Here is a 16,342-nt window from a genome sequence, read left to right on the forward strand (position 1 = left end):
TGATCTGGCCCATGAGATTCGAGCAAAAATCTGACAAGTGTTCCGGGACAGGTTCTGCCTTCCTGATGAAGGCCACAGGCGTGGCTGGTATCCGTGCTCCTCTCCCTTGCCACTCATGTGCCTGTGCTCCCTGGAGAAGCAGCAGCATCCTGCCATGGGGGAAAGGCCAAGGGTCACAGACGTGCGCACTCTGACATCGTTGGGGAGCACCTACCTCTGGGTTGCTTGTGTATGCGACAGACAAGCCCCAGGTATGTAAGTCCCTACTACCTGCAGTGAGAACATTCCCGAGGCACCGAGCACAGTCCTACTCACCTGAGCGTGCTTGAAGATGTGCATGATGAAGATGGTAAGGCCCAGGCCGAAGATGTAAGCCGCGAAGCTGGTGTAGAAGTACGTGTGGGTGTTCTTCTTTAAGCTTCAGGAAGGTGTGGGGAGAAAGAGGAGGAGGGTTAGTTACAGGCATGGGAGCAGCGCCACCTCTTCCGCGGGGAGAGCCTCCATGGAGGCCGGCTGGGACGGCTGAGAGTTTGGCACTGGCTGTGTATTCAGGTGCTGCCCCAGCCGTGTCTTTGGACAAGTCACTTTCCTTCTTTAGGCCTCAGTTTACTCATCTGCAAAACGGGAAAACCACGACCCATCTGCTCAGTGGTTGCGAATATCGAGCACCATGACCTGTAACAGTGGCTTTGAGACTTCAGCCAACATACAAGTTCCCTAGAAAGCTTGTAAAAAATCCCTCAAAACCAAAAAAACAACAGACTTTCAGGTCCAAATCCCAGGGAATCTGATTAAATAGGTCTAGGGCAAGGACCAGGAATCTGCATTTTTATTTATTAAAAAAAATTTTTTTTAATGTTTTATTTATTTTTGAGACAGAGACAGACCATGAGTGGCAGAGAGAGAAAGAGGAAACAGAATCCAAAGCAGCCTCCAGGCTCTGAGCTGTCAGCACAGAGCCCGATGCAGGGCTCAAACCCACTAACTGTGAGATCATGACCTGAGTCGAAGTTGGACACTTAACCAACTGAGCCACCCAGGCGCCCCCAGAAATCTGCATTTTTAAAAATTATTTTTCATATATATATATATATATATATATATACACATATATATATTTTTTTTAGCAGTTGACCATTTTTTTTTAAATTTTTTTTTTTAATGTTTATTTATTTTTGACAGAGAGAGAGAGAGAGACAGGGCATGAGTGGGGGAGGGGCAGAGAGAGAGGAAGACACAGAATCTGAAACAGGCTCCAGGCTCTGAGCTGTCAGCTCAGAGCCCGACACGGGGCTCGAACTCACAGACTGCGAGATCATGACCTGAGCCGAAGTCGGACGCTCAACCGAGCCAACCAGGCGCCCCTCATATATTTTTTAAAGTTTATTTTTGAGAGAGAGAGGGAAGGAATGCGAGTGGGGGGGAGGGGCAGAGAGAGAGGGAGACATCTGATCTGAAGTGGGCTCCACACTGACAGCAGAGAGCCCCATGTAGGGCTTAAGCCCATGAACCATGAGATCGTGACCTGAGCTGAAGTCAGGCACTCAACCAACTGAACCACCCAGGCGCCCCTACATTAAAAAATATAGATTTATTTTGAGAAAGAGAAAGCACATGCAGATGAGTCAGGGAGGGGCAGAGAGAGGAGAGAGAGAATTCCAAGCAGGTACTGTGCTGTCAGCACATAGCCCGGATGCAGGGCTTGAACTCACGAACCACGAGATCATGACCTGAGCTGAAATCAAGAGTCAGATGCTTAACTGGCTGAGCCACCCAGGTGCCCAGGAATGTGCACTTTGAAAAACCACCCAGGAGAATCTCACATGGAGGAGTCATGCTTTGAGAAACACCGATGCAGAAGCTGCAAAGCTGAGTTATTACTTTTCAGTACAGTGGATGTAACAGTTCAGCAACCTGTTCCGTACGCTAAATAGACCCTGACTACCTTGGATAAAGTGCCAGTAGCTTCCTGGAGGCAATTCATCCAAGATCAGCCTCAGAAGGGCTGGATACATTGCCATGACGGGACTTCCCTTTCACATCAGCTCTATGACCTCCGCGTGTTCCCAGCACCATCTGTGGAGTGAATGAGTCCTTCCAGTCCTTTTTCTCCTTGTCCTGGCTGCTGCTGAGCCCAGAGCTGCAAGTGCTCTCGAAGCTATGCTGCCGTGGACCCTGGGGTGAAGCTGACCACTTCGGGCATGCCGCCCGGATTCTGGAACCAGCTCTGAAGGGCTAGCTGATCCTGCAAATTCAGGCTAGGAAGGAGATCCCGCCTCTGAGGGTGCTGGCAGCCGAATGTGAATCTGTGTCCCTAGCCAGTGGCCCAGGGACTCTCCTGGGGTTCTCTCTGCATTGCCTCTGAACAGCCAGGACTACAGCCAGTTGGCACAGATGTGCCTCTACTTACAAACTGGCCAGGTCCCTTCCAAAGGCCGCCTGTAAGCCCATGTTCGTGAGCTCCGAGTGGTACTACACAAATAACCCAGATGTACGTCGGCAGGGTCAAGTTTCATAGGCCAATTCGATTTCAGTGACACTGGTACAGAGTTTCTTGCTATCACTGTCGACACCATTACTGCTTTTGCAACTACTGGGCACGAGGAGATTAAGAAAAGTTCATGAACCACCTCGAAATTCGGCATACACGCTGCCAGCCTTACACAGGGAAGACCGGGCGCCACCTGCTGGTGGGAGGCCCAGGGGCCCAAGTGCTCAGTTAACAGTGCAACCTCTTCTGTTGGAAGTGGGGACTCAAGTTGGCCCCCTTCCCTCTCCCTGTGCTCACTTCCTACAATGGACTGAAAAAGTCTGAGTAAAGAGAGGGCGGGAGCAGCTAGAGCAGCTGGGATGCAGTGACCCGACCCTCAGTTGATAATACATGGTGACGGCTGACTGGGCTGCAGCTGGGTTGCCCTGAGGCCCTGTGCTTACTCCCTCCAGATTTTCTTGGTAATACACTACATTCAGAACGCAAAACCTTAGCACAGAAAGGTCAGCTCACTTGGCAAGGACACACAGTGAAAGCACCGTGAGTACCACTAGGACCTTTCGCGTTTAAATCTCTCGGACCGTGATCCTTTTTTCTTTCTGGCCATAGGCTCTCTGAACACTCAGACGTCAAGTGCAGACAAAATCAGAATTGCACTGGCTGCCATGGAGGTGGAGGGTCTGATCTCCAAGTTACTCTTCTGGGCGTCTGAAAGCCTCTGGGAAGCCCCTGGAGTACCTTGCCCAGAGAAGGCCCCCCACTCATGGAGCTTGAGGGCTAGAACTTCCAGGTAGCTTACCTGATGTCAAAACGCAGCAGCAAGGCAATGAAGATCCCTGTGGGCAGAGAGCCAGGGTTAGACGGTGGCAGGGAAACTGGCACTCAGGAAGGCTCGGGGATGGAGTCCCCTGCCTGGGATGGGGAGGAGCGGGGGGTAGTAAACTAACACGCAACCGGGTCCCCAGCCTCGTGTTCCCAGTCATGCAGCAATCACTGGGGAACAAGGGTGTGGCCAACACTGCCAACTGCCAGCAGAAATCCCGCTTCTCTGCCATCAGGCCACCTAGAACAATGAGAAGGTCCCAGGGGTTTGCTTTAGTCTGGGACCACACTGACGCGGCACCTCAGAGCACCACACTGTGTCACACTGGGTCCATCCACCCGTATGTGTCTTAAGGCCTCCTAATAAGTACCAGGCACTGTAGGCAACAGTAAGCAAGACCACTGCGCACACAGAGCTCAGCTGAGGTGGCAGGAGGTAGACAAGCTGATCAAACAGTAACAAAATGCAATGTAAGATCATACCGTGAAAGGGTGCTTTCTGTGTCATGGGAAGGTCTATCAGGAGATATGCCAGGCTAGGGGGGAGTGGAGGGAAAGAGGAAGGCAGGCTTCTTTGAGGAAGTGACACTTGCCAGAGAGAGGGAACGGCACGTGCAAAGGTCCCGAGGAAAGAGGGGCTGGAGTTGTGGCAGGGGTCAAGGCGCCAGCTGAGACTGCACGCAGCCCAGAGCAGGAGATGCAGGGGCTGGACCAGCCATGCAGGGAGGGCCATGGGGCACAAGGAGGAACTGGGTCTCCATCCTGACTAAGGGAACACGTGGAAGAATTAAATTACAAGCAGGGGAAAAACCTAAACAGATTCTGAAAACAAATCATGTGGCAATTGCTTGCTTGGAGGGAGTAGGAGCAAGAAGACCACCCGGAGGCCCTGGGGGAGCGCAGGAGAGGATTAACTCTGTCTACCCGCTGCACTCCTATTCGCACTTCAAAACCCAGCCCAGACACCCCCAAAAGCCAGAGTCCCTGAGACACAGCAGGCTAGCCCAGACTCTGTATGCTGTTCACATACCAATGTCTGTCCCCCTTACTGGTCTTTGGGCTCAGACAGGGCAAGGGCTGAATCTCGTTTAGTTGAGAGTAGGCTCTCAAGAAACAAAACATTCTGTACTGGTCAGAAGCACCGAATGGCAACATACGACTCTTTTTTATTTTATCATCTTATTTTTTACTTGTATTTTTAAAAGATTCTATCCTTAAGCAATCTCTACACCCAATGTGGGGCTCGAACCTACAACCCCGAGATCAAGAGTCACGTGCTCTGCTGAGCCAGCCAGGCGCCCTAACACAGGACTTATTTTAAATCGGGAAATCAATTAATCCTCCCTGAAGACCATGAGGCTGTGTGTGAGAAGGAGTGGGCGGGTGCAACGAGAAGATACATGCTGCCTTTCTGGAAACAAAGCTGGGAACCCAGTGCCCTCCCCCCCGCCCCCCACGGCCGAATTCTACATCTGCTCTCCTACCAATCCAGGGGCCAGAGTTCTGCTAAGAGCTTTCACTCCTAGTAATGCATCTGGTCCTCAAAACAACGGTGTGCAGCAACCCGTTATCCTCTGAAGAGCATCACCGGGGCGCTGTGAGGGTGTCATCAACCTCCACCTACAGAAATTGCTCAAAGACTTAGATACACAGGGACGTGCAGTGACGCCCCGTGCACACCTCAAGTCCAGAACTATAGCCAACAAGGCTACCGGGGAAGTCTGTGTGGGTGCCTGGGGCAGCCGGTGTCCTGCACGGTGGGTTGACTGCTTTCCAGGATTCAGTTTCTGTCTGACGGAACTGCGTCTCCCTGCCTCCCAGCACTGCAAATTATGGAAACTCCTGAGTTCAAGACCATACCCCCACGTGCCCAGGAACGTGAGCAAGTCTCTGAATCTCAGTTAACTCGTCTGTAAAATGGAAATACCCTCTAGCTCCCTGGGCTGCTAGGAGCAGCAAAGACACTGTATGAAAAGCATCCGGCACGGTGGTGGGCACGAAACAGGTGCCTGGCGAATGGTAGCTGTGCTCATCATCCTCTTCTCACTGTAACTGCTGGTAGAGGGCAGTTCTGACAGTGAAGCCCTTCTCTGCGGACAGACAACTTGACCTGAGTCCTGGCCCTGGCCCGGGGCCAGCGTGTGAAGGTGTGTTAAGTCCATTTACTTCTGAGCCTCAGTTCCCTCACTGGTAAAAGAGAAAACCACTGCCTTACCGCACACAAAATCCAAGTGTCACGACGGAAGTGCCTGTGCCACCTCAGGTTATTAGAACTGCTGTTACTTCTTCGAGTGAAGAACAGGTTGGCTTTTCATTTGTTCTTTCTTTCAAGCAAGCACCAGGGGTGCTTCTGATCCTTTGAGTCTGAGCCTCTGGACTACAGGAACAAGTGTCCCCTTTGGACACCTGTCACCAGGATGTGCGTATCCCGGGCACAGTCGCTGCAGCTACGCGCAGAGCAGCAGCTCTGAGTCTTCTGACTGGTGGTTCGGGCTCCGGCACCCCAAGGCAAGGCCGTGGGCCCCCAGAGATGCATGCCCACAGCCACAGGTGCACTGGCGCCCACATGCAGACGGTCCAAAGGTCAGCTCATGTGGACGAGCAGGCGTGTGCCACACGTCCCTCTGCCCAGAGTACAGGAGCCCACACACCCGGGCACATTCTCCTGGGAGCTGGGGGAGGAGGACCACAGGGGCCTTGGCAGTTCTAGCATATTGGTAATACCTATAAACACTGGCAAGGGAAGCGTACGTGTGTAGGTGTGAGAGGGTCATGAACTGTGTTTTTCACAGAACATGGTTCGGTCGGCCACAGACACTTTTGCAGCTCTTGAGTAAGGTGTGTTCCGTCAGATCAGAAGCTCTGTGGGGACAGTCTCACTCACTGCCGTCCCTCCAGTACCCAGCCCGGGGCCAGGCATGTGACTGGCGCTCTACAATGTGTGCTGAGACCCTGGGCTGAGCCACGGGGTGGGTGTCTGGAATCGCCCGGCCTCACCCTTCCAGGTTCCCGGCGGGCGAGACTGTGTCACAGTGCTCCTGCCCCACCTTTCAGTCCCTCCACCACTCGCACTGCGGCCCCCACCCCATCCCCGTCACCTGGAATGACGATATCTCCAAGTCCCAGCATGGCAAAGTTGTCTGCCTCGAGGCCCTTCTCCAGCAGGTCCTGGGGAAACACCACTGTGGGGGGGGAGGCGGGGATGTAAGGAATTGGCGAAAGCCCAGCTCAGACCACCTCCCAGCCTCCCCACCTCTGTGACACAAAACTTGCACACCTGCGGTCAAGGGGGCAGGGGAAGTAAGAGGATGCTGACAGGTTGAACGGCAAAGCCTCCACCTGGAATCACGGCTGGTTAGAAGAGGAAGAATCTAAGCTAAGACACACCATACCCTTTCGGTGACCTCTGATAGCTATGGAACCCTTTGGTTAAGTGGGATTGACCCTAAAGCCACATGTACAAAAGAGACCAAAGAGCCCACACGGTGCTGACATCTCAAAGGCTTTCCGTCTCACTACAGCAGGGGTAGAGACAGGTGGTGGGGCCTGGTCCGCAGCAGGGAGCGCCCTGGCTATAGGCTCCTTCTGGATATGCTGAATGGAAAAGGCCACATTCCTACACTCTCTGTACTTAAAGCCCCCCACTTGAAAACCACGCTGACCCACTTGCTTATTTATATAAACACACACTGAGATAAATGCCTCCTTCTGTGTCCAGTTATGGCAAGAGGTGGCTGTCACCGGACTTCACCCACAGCATCTTGCAAGCTATGCAGGAGAGCAATTAGGTGTGGGCTTCAGGGTCAGACTGAGTGGGTCTGAATCCTGGCTCTGCTCGTGACTTTGCACAGGTCACCTGACTGCTCTGTGCCTTAACTTTCTCATCTGTGAAACAGGTATAACAGAACTGACCCCATAGGGCTGTGTGAGGATCAGATGATTTGCACACATTGTTAACCGTCACCCCATGCCTTCTTTTTTTTAATTTAATTTTGGTATGTTTTTATTTATTTTTGAGAGAGAGAGAGAGCGAGCGAGCGAGCAGGGGAGGGGCAGAGAGAGGGAGTCACAGAATCTGGAGCAGGCCCCGGACTCTGAGCTGTTAGCACAGACCCTGCTGTGGGGCCTAGCTCTGGCCAATGATATGTAAGCAGAGGTAAACTGGGGGAGGCTTGTGCCTCCCTAGCGAACACCCAGATGCCCTTCCCCTCCCACTTCTTTCCACATTGAATGCACAGTCACAGTGATTTACAGATCTCCTCATTCAATCTTCCCAATCCTGCTACCATCCACTTCGAAGTGGCGGATGTGGAAACCAGGCCCCAGAGAGGCGAAGTCTCTTGCCTAAGGCCACACAGCCAGCGAGTGTCAGATCTGGGATTCTAGACCAGGCAGCCTGACTTAACCACTGTGCTATCGTTCCTGAGCTCTGCACCTAGCAGTGGAGGGCAATGGGGCTTCTCCCCACGCTGGAACCCAAGTATGATAGTGTCACTTCCCCCTTCAGAGTCTTCCAGTAATTCACTCACCGCCCACTGGGCAGCCCAGGCTTCTTGGCACGATACTCTTGACTTCCCAAACCCGGCCTCTTTTCTGCTGTTCCCCTAAACTCAGCCATGAGAATCCCTCCCCGATTCTCTGCTCCCGGGGCCCTCCACGCATTTCTGTGCCTCTGCCCTTTGCATACTGCCCCCGCCTACTCGGCAAACATGTGTTCATCCTTCATGAAAGCTTTCCTGGCACCCTGGCTGGCTTCATCTATCACAGCACGTGGGGAATAGCTGCTGTTCCGGCTGGCCCCAGCATCTGTTCTCCTGCTGGAGAACTGCCTTGCTTCACATCCTTGGTTCTGGGGGACGGCCAATTCAAATACCCTGCTCCCAGACACCGAGGAGGGCAGTGACCCAGGCCTGTCCATTGTGATACCCCATCTTCCCAGTGGGAGGGCCTGGCTCATGGGCTGGGTTGGGCCCCATCAGTTTATTCAAGCCCAAGCTGGCAGAAACTCCTTTCCTCGGGGTCTCTGAGCCGGGACCATAGCATCTGGGAGCAGCATTGGCCAGGAGCCTGTCTAGCTCATGGAGGCCAGTCTGCAGCAGCGGTGGGTATGACTGTGAGAAGGACAGTTATTTCTTGCTTCTCCGAGGCTGGCTTCACCCTGGCTGCCAAGTGCCCGTGGCGCTCACTTCTCAATGATGATGCCTTCCCAACAGGACGCTACCCTCTTCCTTGCGATCGGCCTGACTCATCCCATCTTCTTCTTTGGGTCTCGTGATCCCAGGAGGTGACTGAGTGGTTTGAGCCTTAAACGTAAAGCTAATCATACTTTTCCCACCTCCTTGCTGATGACCAGTTTGGATTTGGGCCTGTGGGGGAAAAATCTCTCTCTGATGAGAGAGACACAGAGTTCCCTCTCTGCCCCTGGACACGGGCAGTTAGTGCTAGGAACTGCGGCAGCCAGCTTGGGACCATGGAGTGATGAGCTGAAGGGACAGGGGAACGTGTTGAAGATGGTGGTGTGGACACTGGAGCAAGCCAGCTCTTGGGGCCTCCACCCTGTGAGGGTCATTAACTCACTCCTGAGACGCTCTGCCATGGGCCTGCTATAGCGTGAGATAAAATTTCCGCACTGCTTGGGGCGCCTGGGTGGCTCAGTCGGTCGAGCGTCTGACTTCAGCTCAGGTCATGATCTCACGGTTGACGAGTTCGGGCCCCGTGTCAGGCTCTGTGCTGACAGCTCAGAGCCTGGAGCCTGCTTCGGATTCTGTGTCTCCCTCTCTCTCTGCCCCTCCCCTGCACATGCTCTGTCTCTGTGTCTCAAAAATAAATAAATATTAAAAAAAAAATTAAAAAAAAAATTTCCGCACTGCTCACTGACGCCTAGGTGCCTACAGCTAGACTTTCTCATATTTATACAATGGGTAGCTACACCAAAGAACAAAACCTGAGCAGTGGGAGGGGTCTGGGACAGATGGCGCCCATAGCTAGGCATCCAGTGAGGCTTCAGGTCTCAGCGTGGAATCTCCTTTCCTGGAGAGTCCTCGCATGCCCCACCACAGGCTCTGTCAGATGCCCCCTCTATGCTGGCTCCCCTCCAGCTCATCCCGTGTCACACTCCACTGGGCCCGAGCGGCCGGACGCCAGGACCTGGGCAGAGGGTGGCTGCGCACGAACACAGCCAGATGAGTCTAAGAGGGGAAAGAAACCAGCCTGAGACACAGGGAAGCCTGGAGAAGGAGGAGGTGCGTGGGGAAGAGCCAAAGGAGAGGTACTGACCAAAACAGGACCACGAGGGGAAGGGCCATGAGGCAGAAGCAGAGGGGCTCCCCACAAGGATGTGATCACTTACGTTTTATTGGTGCCTCAAAGGACTTGGCCACTGTCACCATCACGTTGGTGCCAAATACCTAGGAGGAGAAGACAGGAGTCTGGAGGGAGGTGAGGGCCAGGTGGGAAAGAATGGCTGTCCTAGGGGTTCTGGATGCGATGCTGCCTGAGATCCGCAGGGAGGGGCAGGGAGTGAGGAGGCGCTCCAGAGCAGATGTGAAGCTGAGATTAGGTGGCCACCGATACTGGTCACATGGACACCTCATGGGGCTCCTGGTTCTGGGCAACAAACAGACGATTCGAAGGAGCTGGAAGAGGGCCTCTGATGGCCACAGCCAGGCCTCCTGCTTGCCCAGGGCTCTGCCCCTCCCAAGAGATAAAGTCCTTCAGTACCACTCACTTAAGGTGGAGAGAGGCTGCATGAGGCCAGGGAAAGGGGGCCTAAGTCAGGCTGACCTTGATGCCTCGGCAATGCCTGTCGGGAGTGTGTGTGGCAGGTCCCTCGGCCCAGGGCTGGTGTGTGCCAGGGCGTGCTGCCAACAGCAGCCTCTGTCCTTGGATCAGTGCCCTCACTGGGCCCATTCATCATCATTAACCGCCCCTGCCTGAACTGAGTCTCAGTTCGCTTGCTGGGAAGACATGGGAAAGGAAGTGCCCTGCCAGGGCCACCAGCGGGAAGAGGCGAGAGTGGCTGGAAGGCACCGGGCACACCGTGGGCTCGTAGCCAAGGGGGGTGTCTGTTCTCTCATTGTTTCACAGATGAGGGCAAGCGGACCCAGAGAGGACCCGCTCTGGGGTCTTGCCTTCCACCAGATGACTGCCGCCGGGGCCAGAGAGACAGGGAGGAGGCAGCGAGGGGCCCTCTGTGTCCCTGCCCGACTCACCCAGAAGACATCGTAGATGAAGAGTCCGCCCAGCAGGATGCAGCCGGTGCTGACATTGTTCAGGTGCAGGAGCTCCACCCCGTTAAGGGAGAAGGCCAGGCCGAAGAGGTTGTTGGCAATCCAGTGCTGGGGAAAGGGGGGAGTGAGATCAGCTCTCTGCCCCCTCTGCCCCCACGTCCCCTCCCCCGGGCCCTGGCTCCTTACCTTCCTCAGCAGGTACCAGACGCCCACAATGCTGCTCAGGCCCAGGCACACCAGGTCCTTGGCGTCAAACTCATAATTGATGATCTCTGGGCAGAGAGGCCGGGTAAGTCCACTCCCCGGGGCGGGGCTGCCCCTCCCACCTGTCAGCCCCTGGACGGAGGAGGGCATGGCTGTGGGCACCGTCAGAGCCTCCCCAGCACCCCCCCTCCCCGATTTCCTAGTGGAGGGACTGGAGGCCCAGAGAGAACTCAGGCCTGGCACAGGGTCAGTGGGAGGTGGCCTGAGGTGCCAGAAGCACAGACACAGCATTTGTAGCTGGGTGACCTTGGGGGAGGCAGTTCCCTCTCTGAGCTTCAGTTTCCTCCTCTGTAACAAGGGGGTTGCAGCACCTCCCTGATAGAGCCGCCATGGGGACCAAGTGAGATGGTCCTTAGAAAGCACTCAGCACAGTGCCTGGCACACAGTGGGTGCTCCATGAATACTAGCTGCCACTGAGCCCCGGTCTTTAGCTAGGTCCCAGTTCATTCAGGAATCTCTCTACTTTGCCACCAAAGGAAACCAAGAAGGTTGCTGGCAGCCCTACCTCACCAGCAAAGGAGGAAGGAGGAGGAGGTAAGAGTGGGAGGCCTGGAGAGAAAGCAGGAGGGAGTCCCTGAGTCTGCTCCCGTGGGGAGCCCTATGGTAGACATCCCTTTACAGCCAATCTCCGTCACTTTCAAGTTTCCTAGTAAGGAAGCCCAGGGAGGTGGTGGGGCTTGCCCACGATCACAGAGTGCAGCCATTTCTTTCAGATTCTGGAGTGGAGTGGACTGCTGGTTGGCCCCAATTTCTGTTCTCTCCTCTGCGGTAATAGCACCCTGGCGATTTTTAACTAGACATGAGGTCAGTTAGCTCACGGCCACATCTTCTGGCTTGCCCTGTAGCTAACACGGGCCCATGATACAGCTGCCTCTCCCTCCCTGTGGAGGGACGGTACATCATCCTGGGCCTAAGGGCCACCCAAGTGTGGCAGAGTACAAGACAGATGAAACCTGGGACCCCAAAGACTCTGTGGTGTAAGCTTAGCCTTTTTTTTTTTTAATCTTTAAAAAATGTTTATTTATTATTAAGAGACAGAGCATAAGCATGGGAGGGACAGAGAGAGGGGGAGACAGCAGAATCCCAAGCGGTCTCCAGGTTCTGAGCCATCAGCACAGAGCCCGAGGTGGGGCTCGAACTCACGGGGTGTGAGATCACGACCTGAGCTGCAGTCGGTCGCTCAACCGACTGAGCCACCCAGGCGCCCCTCATAGTTCTCAATTTTTTTTCAAGCCAAAGAACCCCTTTTCCAAGTCTTGGTGGGAGAGTAATCACACTAAAAGTAGGTATGACACCAGGAGCCATGACAGCCAGCTTGACTGAGTGCTCCTGTGAGCCAGGCAGGGTGCTGAGTGCTCCCCTCATCACGTACTCGCAGTCCCAACAACATGCCTATGAGGGAGGTACTAGATTATCATTTTCATTTTACAGATGAAAAAAAAAAAACACCCAACAAAACACCCAAGGCTCGGAGAGGTAAAGGCGTTCACCCAGAGTCCTATGCGTAGGTAGCAGCAGAGTGGGGACGGGAGCCCAGGTGATGTAATTCGAGAGCCCACCTTTTCCATCACTCGCTCTGTTGGAGAGCCCCGAATTTGGAGACAAAGGGGAACGGAGGTGGGAGATCCCCAAGGCAAGGGAAAGCGGGCAGCACTGACCTTCCTTGTTCTCCCCAGAGCCCTGTGTGAAGAGCAGCTGGTACTGTCGATTCGGGAAGTTGGCTGGAAAAAACTTATTCATGAAGGGGCTGGAAGGAAAGACAAAGCAGGTTGGCAAACTGGGCCCCCACGGGCAGTCACAGCCCCAACACCACCCCAGAGGCACCCATTCACAGCTCTTGCCCTCTGGCACCCTCACGGCTGCCCCGGTGGGGAAGAGTCATTGTCCCTATTTTACAGATGGAAACAGAGACCCTCAGAGAGTTAGTGACCGCCCGGGGTCAACAGCTGAGGGTCTCTGAGCTGAGCCGCAAACCTAGGCCTCTGGACTCCTAGTGCTTCCACACTGCCTCTTGCTTATCGTCCAAGAGGCACGAAGCAGGGGCAGACTTCCATGTAAAATGCACTTTTAGGACAGCAAGAGAGGCCAAAGCCTGGTCCACTTACTGTCTCTGTGAGAGTCCTTTGTCAAGAATGCCTATTCTTGGACTCCCTTCCAGACCTATCAAGTCAGATGACCTGATGGTTACTGCCTACCTCTGACTCCATGACTTGTCAGGCCTGGATTTTTATAAACTCAGCTGGACTCAATTAGCTGGATGAATCACAGCCCCAAGGTGGGGGATGGGGGGTGGGGGGAAGCACCTCACATTCACTTCTTCCATGAGGCCTCTGTTGCTCAGGATGGGCTTAGCTTCATCTCTGGAAAAACTGTCTCTGATTATCCAGTGTACTCTATGCCTTGGCCAGGCAGGCAACGGAAATTCTTTTCTGGATCACCTTCAGAAAAAGATGAGCAGATAAGGACCTCTTGGCCCAGCCTGGCCCTGGGGGTAGCCCAGCCCGGAAGACTATTCTGTCATGTACCAGGCTGTGTGGCCTTGGGCGACTCACTTCAGTGGCTCATCTCCTCAGCTGTATGTCAGGGTAATAATACCACTGTCTGAAAGGGTTGCTGTAAAGCTAGAGAGAAGGCAGGGAAGAGGCTTTAGTCCAGCTCTGGACCCACAGCAGGGAGGTAAGAACTGTGAGTGTCCATCAGCGTTGGCACTGGTCCAGAGCATGAGCTCAAAAGCATTTGGCAACACCGGATCAGACTGACAATGGCAGATGAGGTGGGCAAATCCAGGATGGTGCTCCCGACTGGTAGGTAAATGGAGGCAGGCCAAGAGGTACCCAGGGCACAGCAGTAAAGGCAGGGAAAGAGAGCTCCCTTTCTAAGACCCTGGAGGTTAGAGAAAGAAGATGTGGAGTTAAGAACTATTTTAGGGCCTCAGTTTCCCCACTCATCACACAGCCAACGCCTGTCTGCAGGGCTGTGCCATGAACGAGAAGGCTTTGTGAACGGAAGTGTAGTGGGCACAAGGACGGAACCGGGAGCAGGCTTCCACAGGAGGGCTCTGAAGAGGTGGGGGGCAGAGGCTGGGACAGGTAAGGCTGGAAACTACTTTCAGCTCCGTTTGCTGAATCATTTTTGGGAGATGCTGGGCCAGAGCTTGAAGCAGAGGCCGAGAAAAGGCTGAGAAGCGAAGCCCTTCACCGCAGCTCGGTCTCTTTCTGAGGAGCTTGATGCTGAACTTGGGAACCAGCAGGGTGCAGTGGCTGAGAACACAGACTCTGGGAGCCAGACTTCCTGGCTTCAAATCCTGACCCGGCCACTGATCAATTGCGTGACCTTGGGAAAGCTACTTAACTGTTCTGTACAACGGTCTCTTCATCTGGATCATTTGGAACACTACGATAGTATCTTTCTCTTAGTTATTAAGGGTATTAAATGAATGCTCAACACCCTGTAAGCTCGACTGCAGCTTCGACTTAAAGTAGGAAGTCTCTAGACTGACGACTTGGTTATCCCTAGAAAAGAAGGGCTGCTGGAGGACATGGGACAGGAGTCAAGCAACCTGGCTGGTGAGGCTGAACCTGAGAGTAGGGGTCCTGTCTCATCACCTTCACCCCCACCCACCACAGGCCTGGTGCCTGGGAGGCAGGTGGTAAGCAAACGCTTGCTGAATGCCTCTGAATGCAGACTTTGTAGCAGACAGATTCTTTCTGGCCCTTGATGGTTCACATCAAACCTAAATAAAGGTCACCGCTTCCTGCTGGGAAACCACATCCTGGTGCCCTTCTCCCCTGGGAGTGGAAAGCAAGGGGGCAGTGAAACTGGCCTTTTCCTCCCGGGGTGGCAGATTTTTGCCTTGTGGGCCCTTTTCCCTCTAAAGGTCAGCTGGAGGGGGTGTGAGCGCAGATATGATAAAAATAAGCTGAGGTTCGCTTGGCAGGAAGGGTGCTGGCAGGGGCTCGAGTTTCGGTGGCTGTACAAGGTGAAGGCAGGTGGCCGGCCAGGCGATGGCAGCGGGGGTGGAAGGATCCATGCGAATCTCCTCCCGGGGCTGATCTGGCTCGGGGCGGGCTCTTCCAGCCCTTCAGCAGGTCTGTTCCCCACCCCAGTCCTCTGGGGACCGCAGGACTGCTACAAGGGGACAGCCAGTCACCCCCTCCAAGCTCTGCTTCCCCTTTACTCTCACCAAATTGGAAAGAACATGGGCTGCAAAGTCGGACAGACCTGGGCTCAAAACCCCGTCTGCTCTCACCAGCTGTGAATCCCGGTGGTCACACAACCCCTTGGAGCCACACCCTCCCCGAATCCCACCTTCAGACCCTCTGGTTTGGATCCCGACAGAGGTCTGACTCCAAGTCTGGATATAAACAGCTCATGGAAATGCTAACAACACTGTAGACTTTCTTAGATAAAGTATTTGAGGAAACTCAATTTGACTGAAGAAGAAAAATAAATTTAATTTTTGGCTCAGCTTTCTAAACAACGTTGATTAAATTATGCCCTCCGCCCTTTTTACTAAAATTATTTGCATCTGATTAGTTCTTTTCCCTGTAAATTTTCCAAAGCAATTTCTTTCATGCCACTGTTTTTGGTCCATATGCAATTTTTCAGAGGACAGCCCTGACCCTGTGCGGTGAACACCTTGCCTGTCCCTGGTCATCTGTTAGCCTTAGGACGTCGGAATTTCCCATGTGTCAAATACCGTGCCCTCAACTTTATCAAGAAAATGACTCCTCCGTGAAGTTTCGGTCACTGATGTAGTTTTTACTACACGCACTTCCATTTGCTGTTGGTTCTATTCCCGTCAGTAATTTCTACCAGTCAAAATCACGAGTTAGTTAAAAGACAGACAAACAAACTATACTGGGTTCTCTCACTCTGAGGTGGGGGTTGGGCCACCAAGAGGCCTGGGAATCTCAAGCCTCTCAGATGCAGGGGTGGGATGGGTGAAAGGGGGGGAGGGCGATCCTAATCATCATGGGGAAGGAGGGGCCCCAGTGCCTGGAAGTGACTGCCCCCACCCCACCCCAGATCCATCAGATAGAAAGGTCTGCCCTTTGAGACCGGGTCTGCCTCTATCTTGCTGCTAGGTCCAAGTTACCTAGGTAGGTTCTCTGAGCCTTAATTTTAAGGACGGGGCTGGACTAAAGTTCTCATAAGATGGCCAGAACAAGATTTTGTGGGTAAAGGGTAGGTATAGCTGAAGACAACAATGAACTCAGTCAGAAGACCAGAGTTCAAGTATGCGACCCTGGGCCAGAGGCACAACTCACAGTGTGCCCAGCACCGAGCTCCAGGCAGGTGATAGATGTGGCTCGCTTGCTCCTTCCCACGCCCCAATGAGGAGGTGCTGTAGTGCCTCTGTCTTATAGGTGAAGAAACTGATGCTCAGATGGCTTGAGAAACTTACACAAATCATGCAGCCGGCAGAGCCGGCCTTGGTCCCAGGACCAACTGTCTCTTGAACCCACGCTCCTGATTACCAACCACACTGTCCTGCCAGTGTGCCTAGAGGAGCAAAGCCAAACTCAAATGGCTT

General features: G+C 53.8%; 1 protein-coding gene across 3 annotated transcripts in view; it reads right to left on the reverse strand.

Annotated features, from left to right (window-relative positions):
• HM13 (histocompatibility minor 13) overlaps nt 1–16,342 on the reverse strand; it is a 39,171-nt gene that overhangs the window by 7,271 nt on the left and 15,558 nt on the right. For all 3 annotated transcript variants that reach the window (XR_006215533.1, XM_042980690.1, XM_015537034.2), the window contains exons 4-10: nt 12,465–12,553; nt 10,729–10,814; nt 10,525–10,650; nt 9,663–9,720; nt 6,412–6,495; nt 3,291–3,327; nt 316–418 (exon numbers count right to left, since the gene is read on the reverse strand). Coding sequence is in view for 2 of the 3 variants with exons in the window: in XM_042980690.1 (XP_042836624.1) it covers nt 316–418; nt 3,291–3,327; nt 6,412–6,495; nt 9,663–9,720; nt 10,525–10,650; nt 10,729–10,814; nt 12,465–12,553 (583 nt within the window). In the remaining variant the exon portion in view is untranslated. The remainder of the gene's footprint in view (nt 1–315; nt 419–3,290; nt 3,328–6,411; nt 6,496–9,662; nt 9,721–10,524; nt 10,651–10,728; nt 10,815–12,464; nt 12,554–16,342) is intronic.

This window comes from Panthera tigris, chromosome A3 (assembly GCF_018350195.1).
Source record: "Panthera tigris isolate Pti1 chromosome A3, P.tigris_Pti1_mat1.1, whole genome shotgun sequence".
NCBI lineage: Eukaryota > Metazoa > Chordata > Mammalia > Carnivora > Felidae > Panthera > Panthera tigris.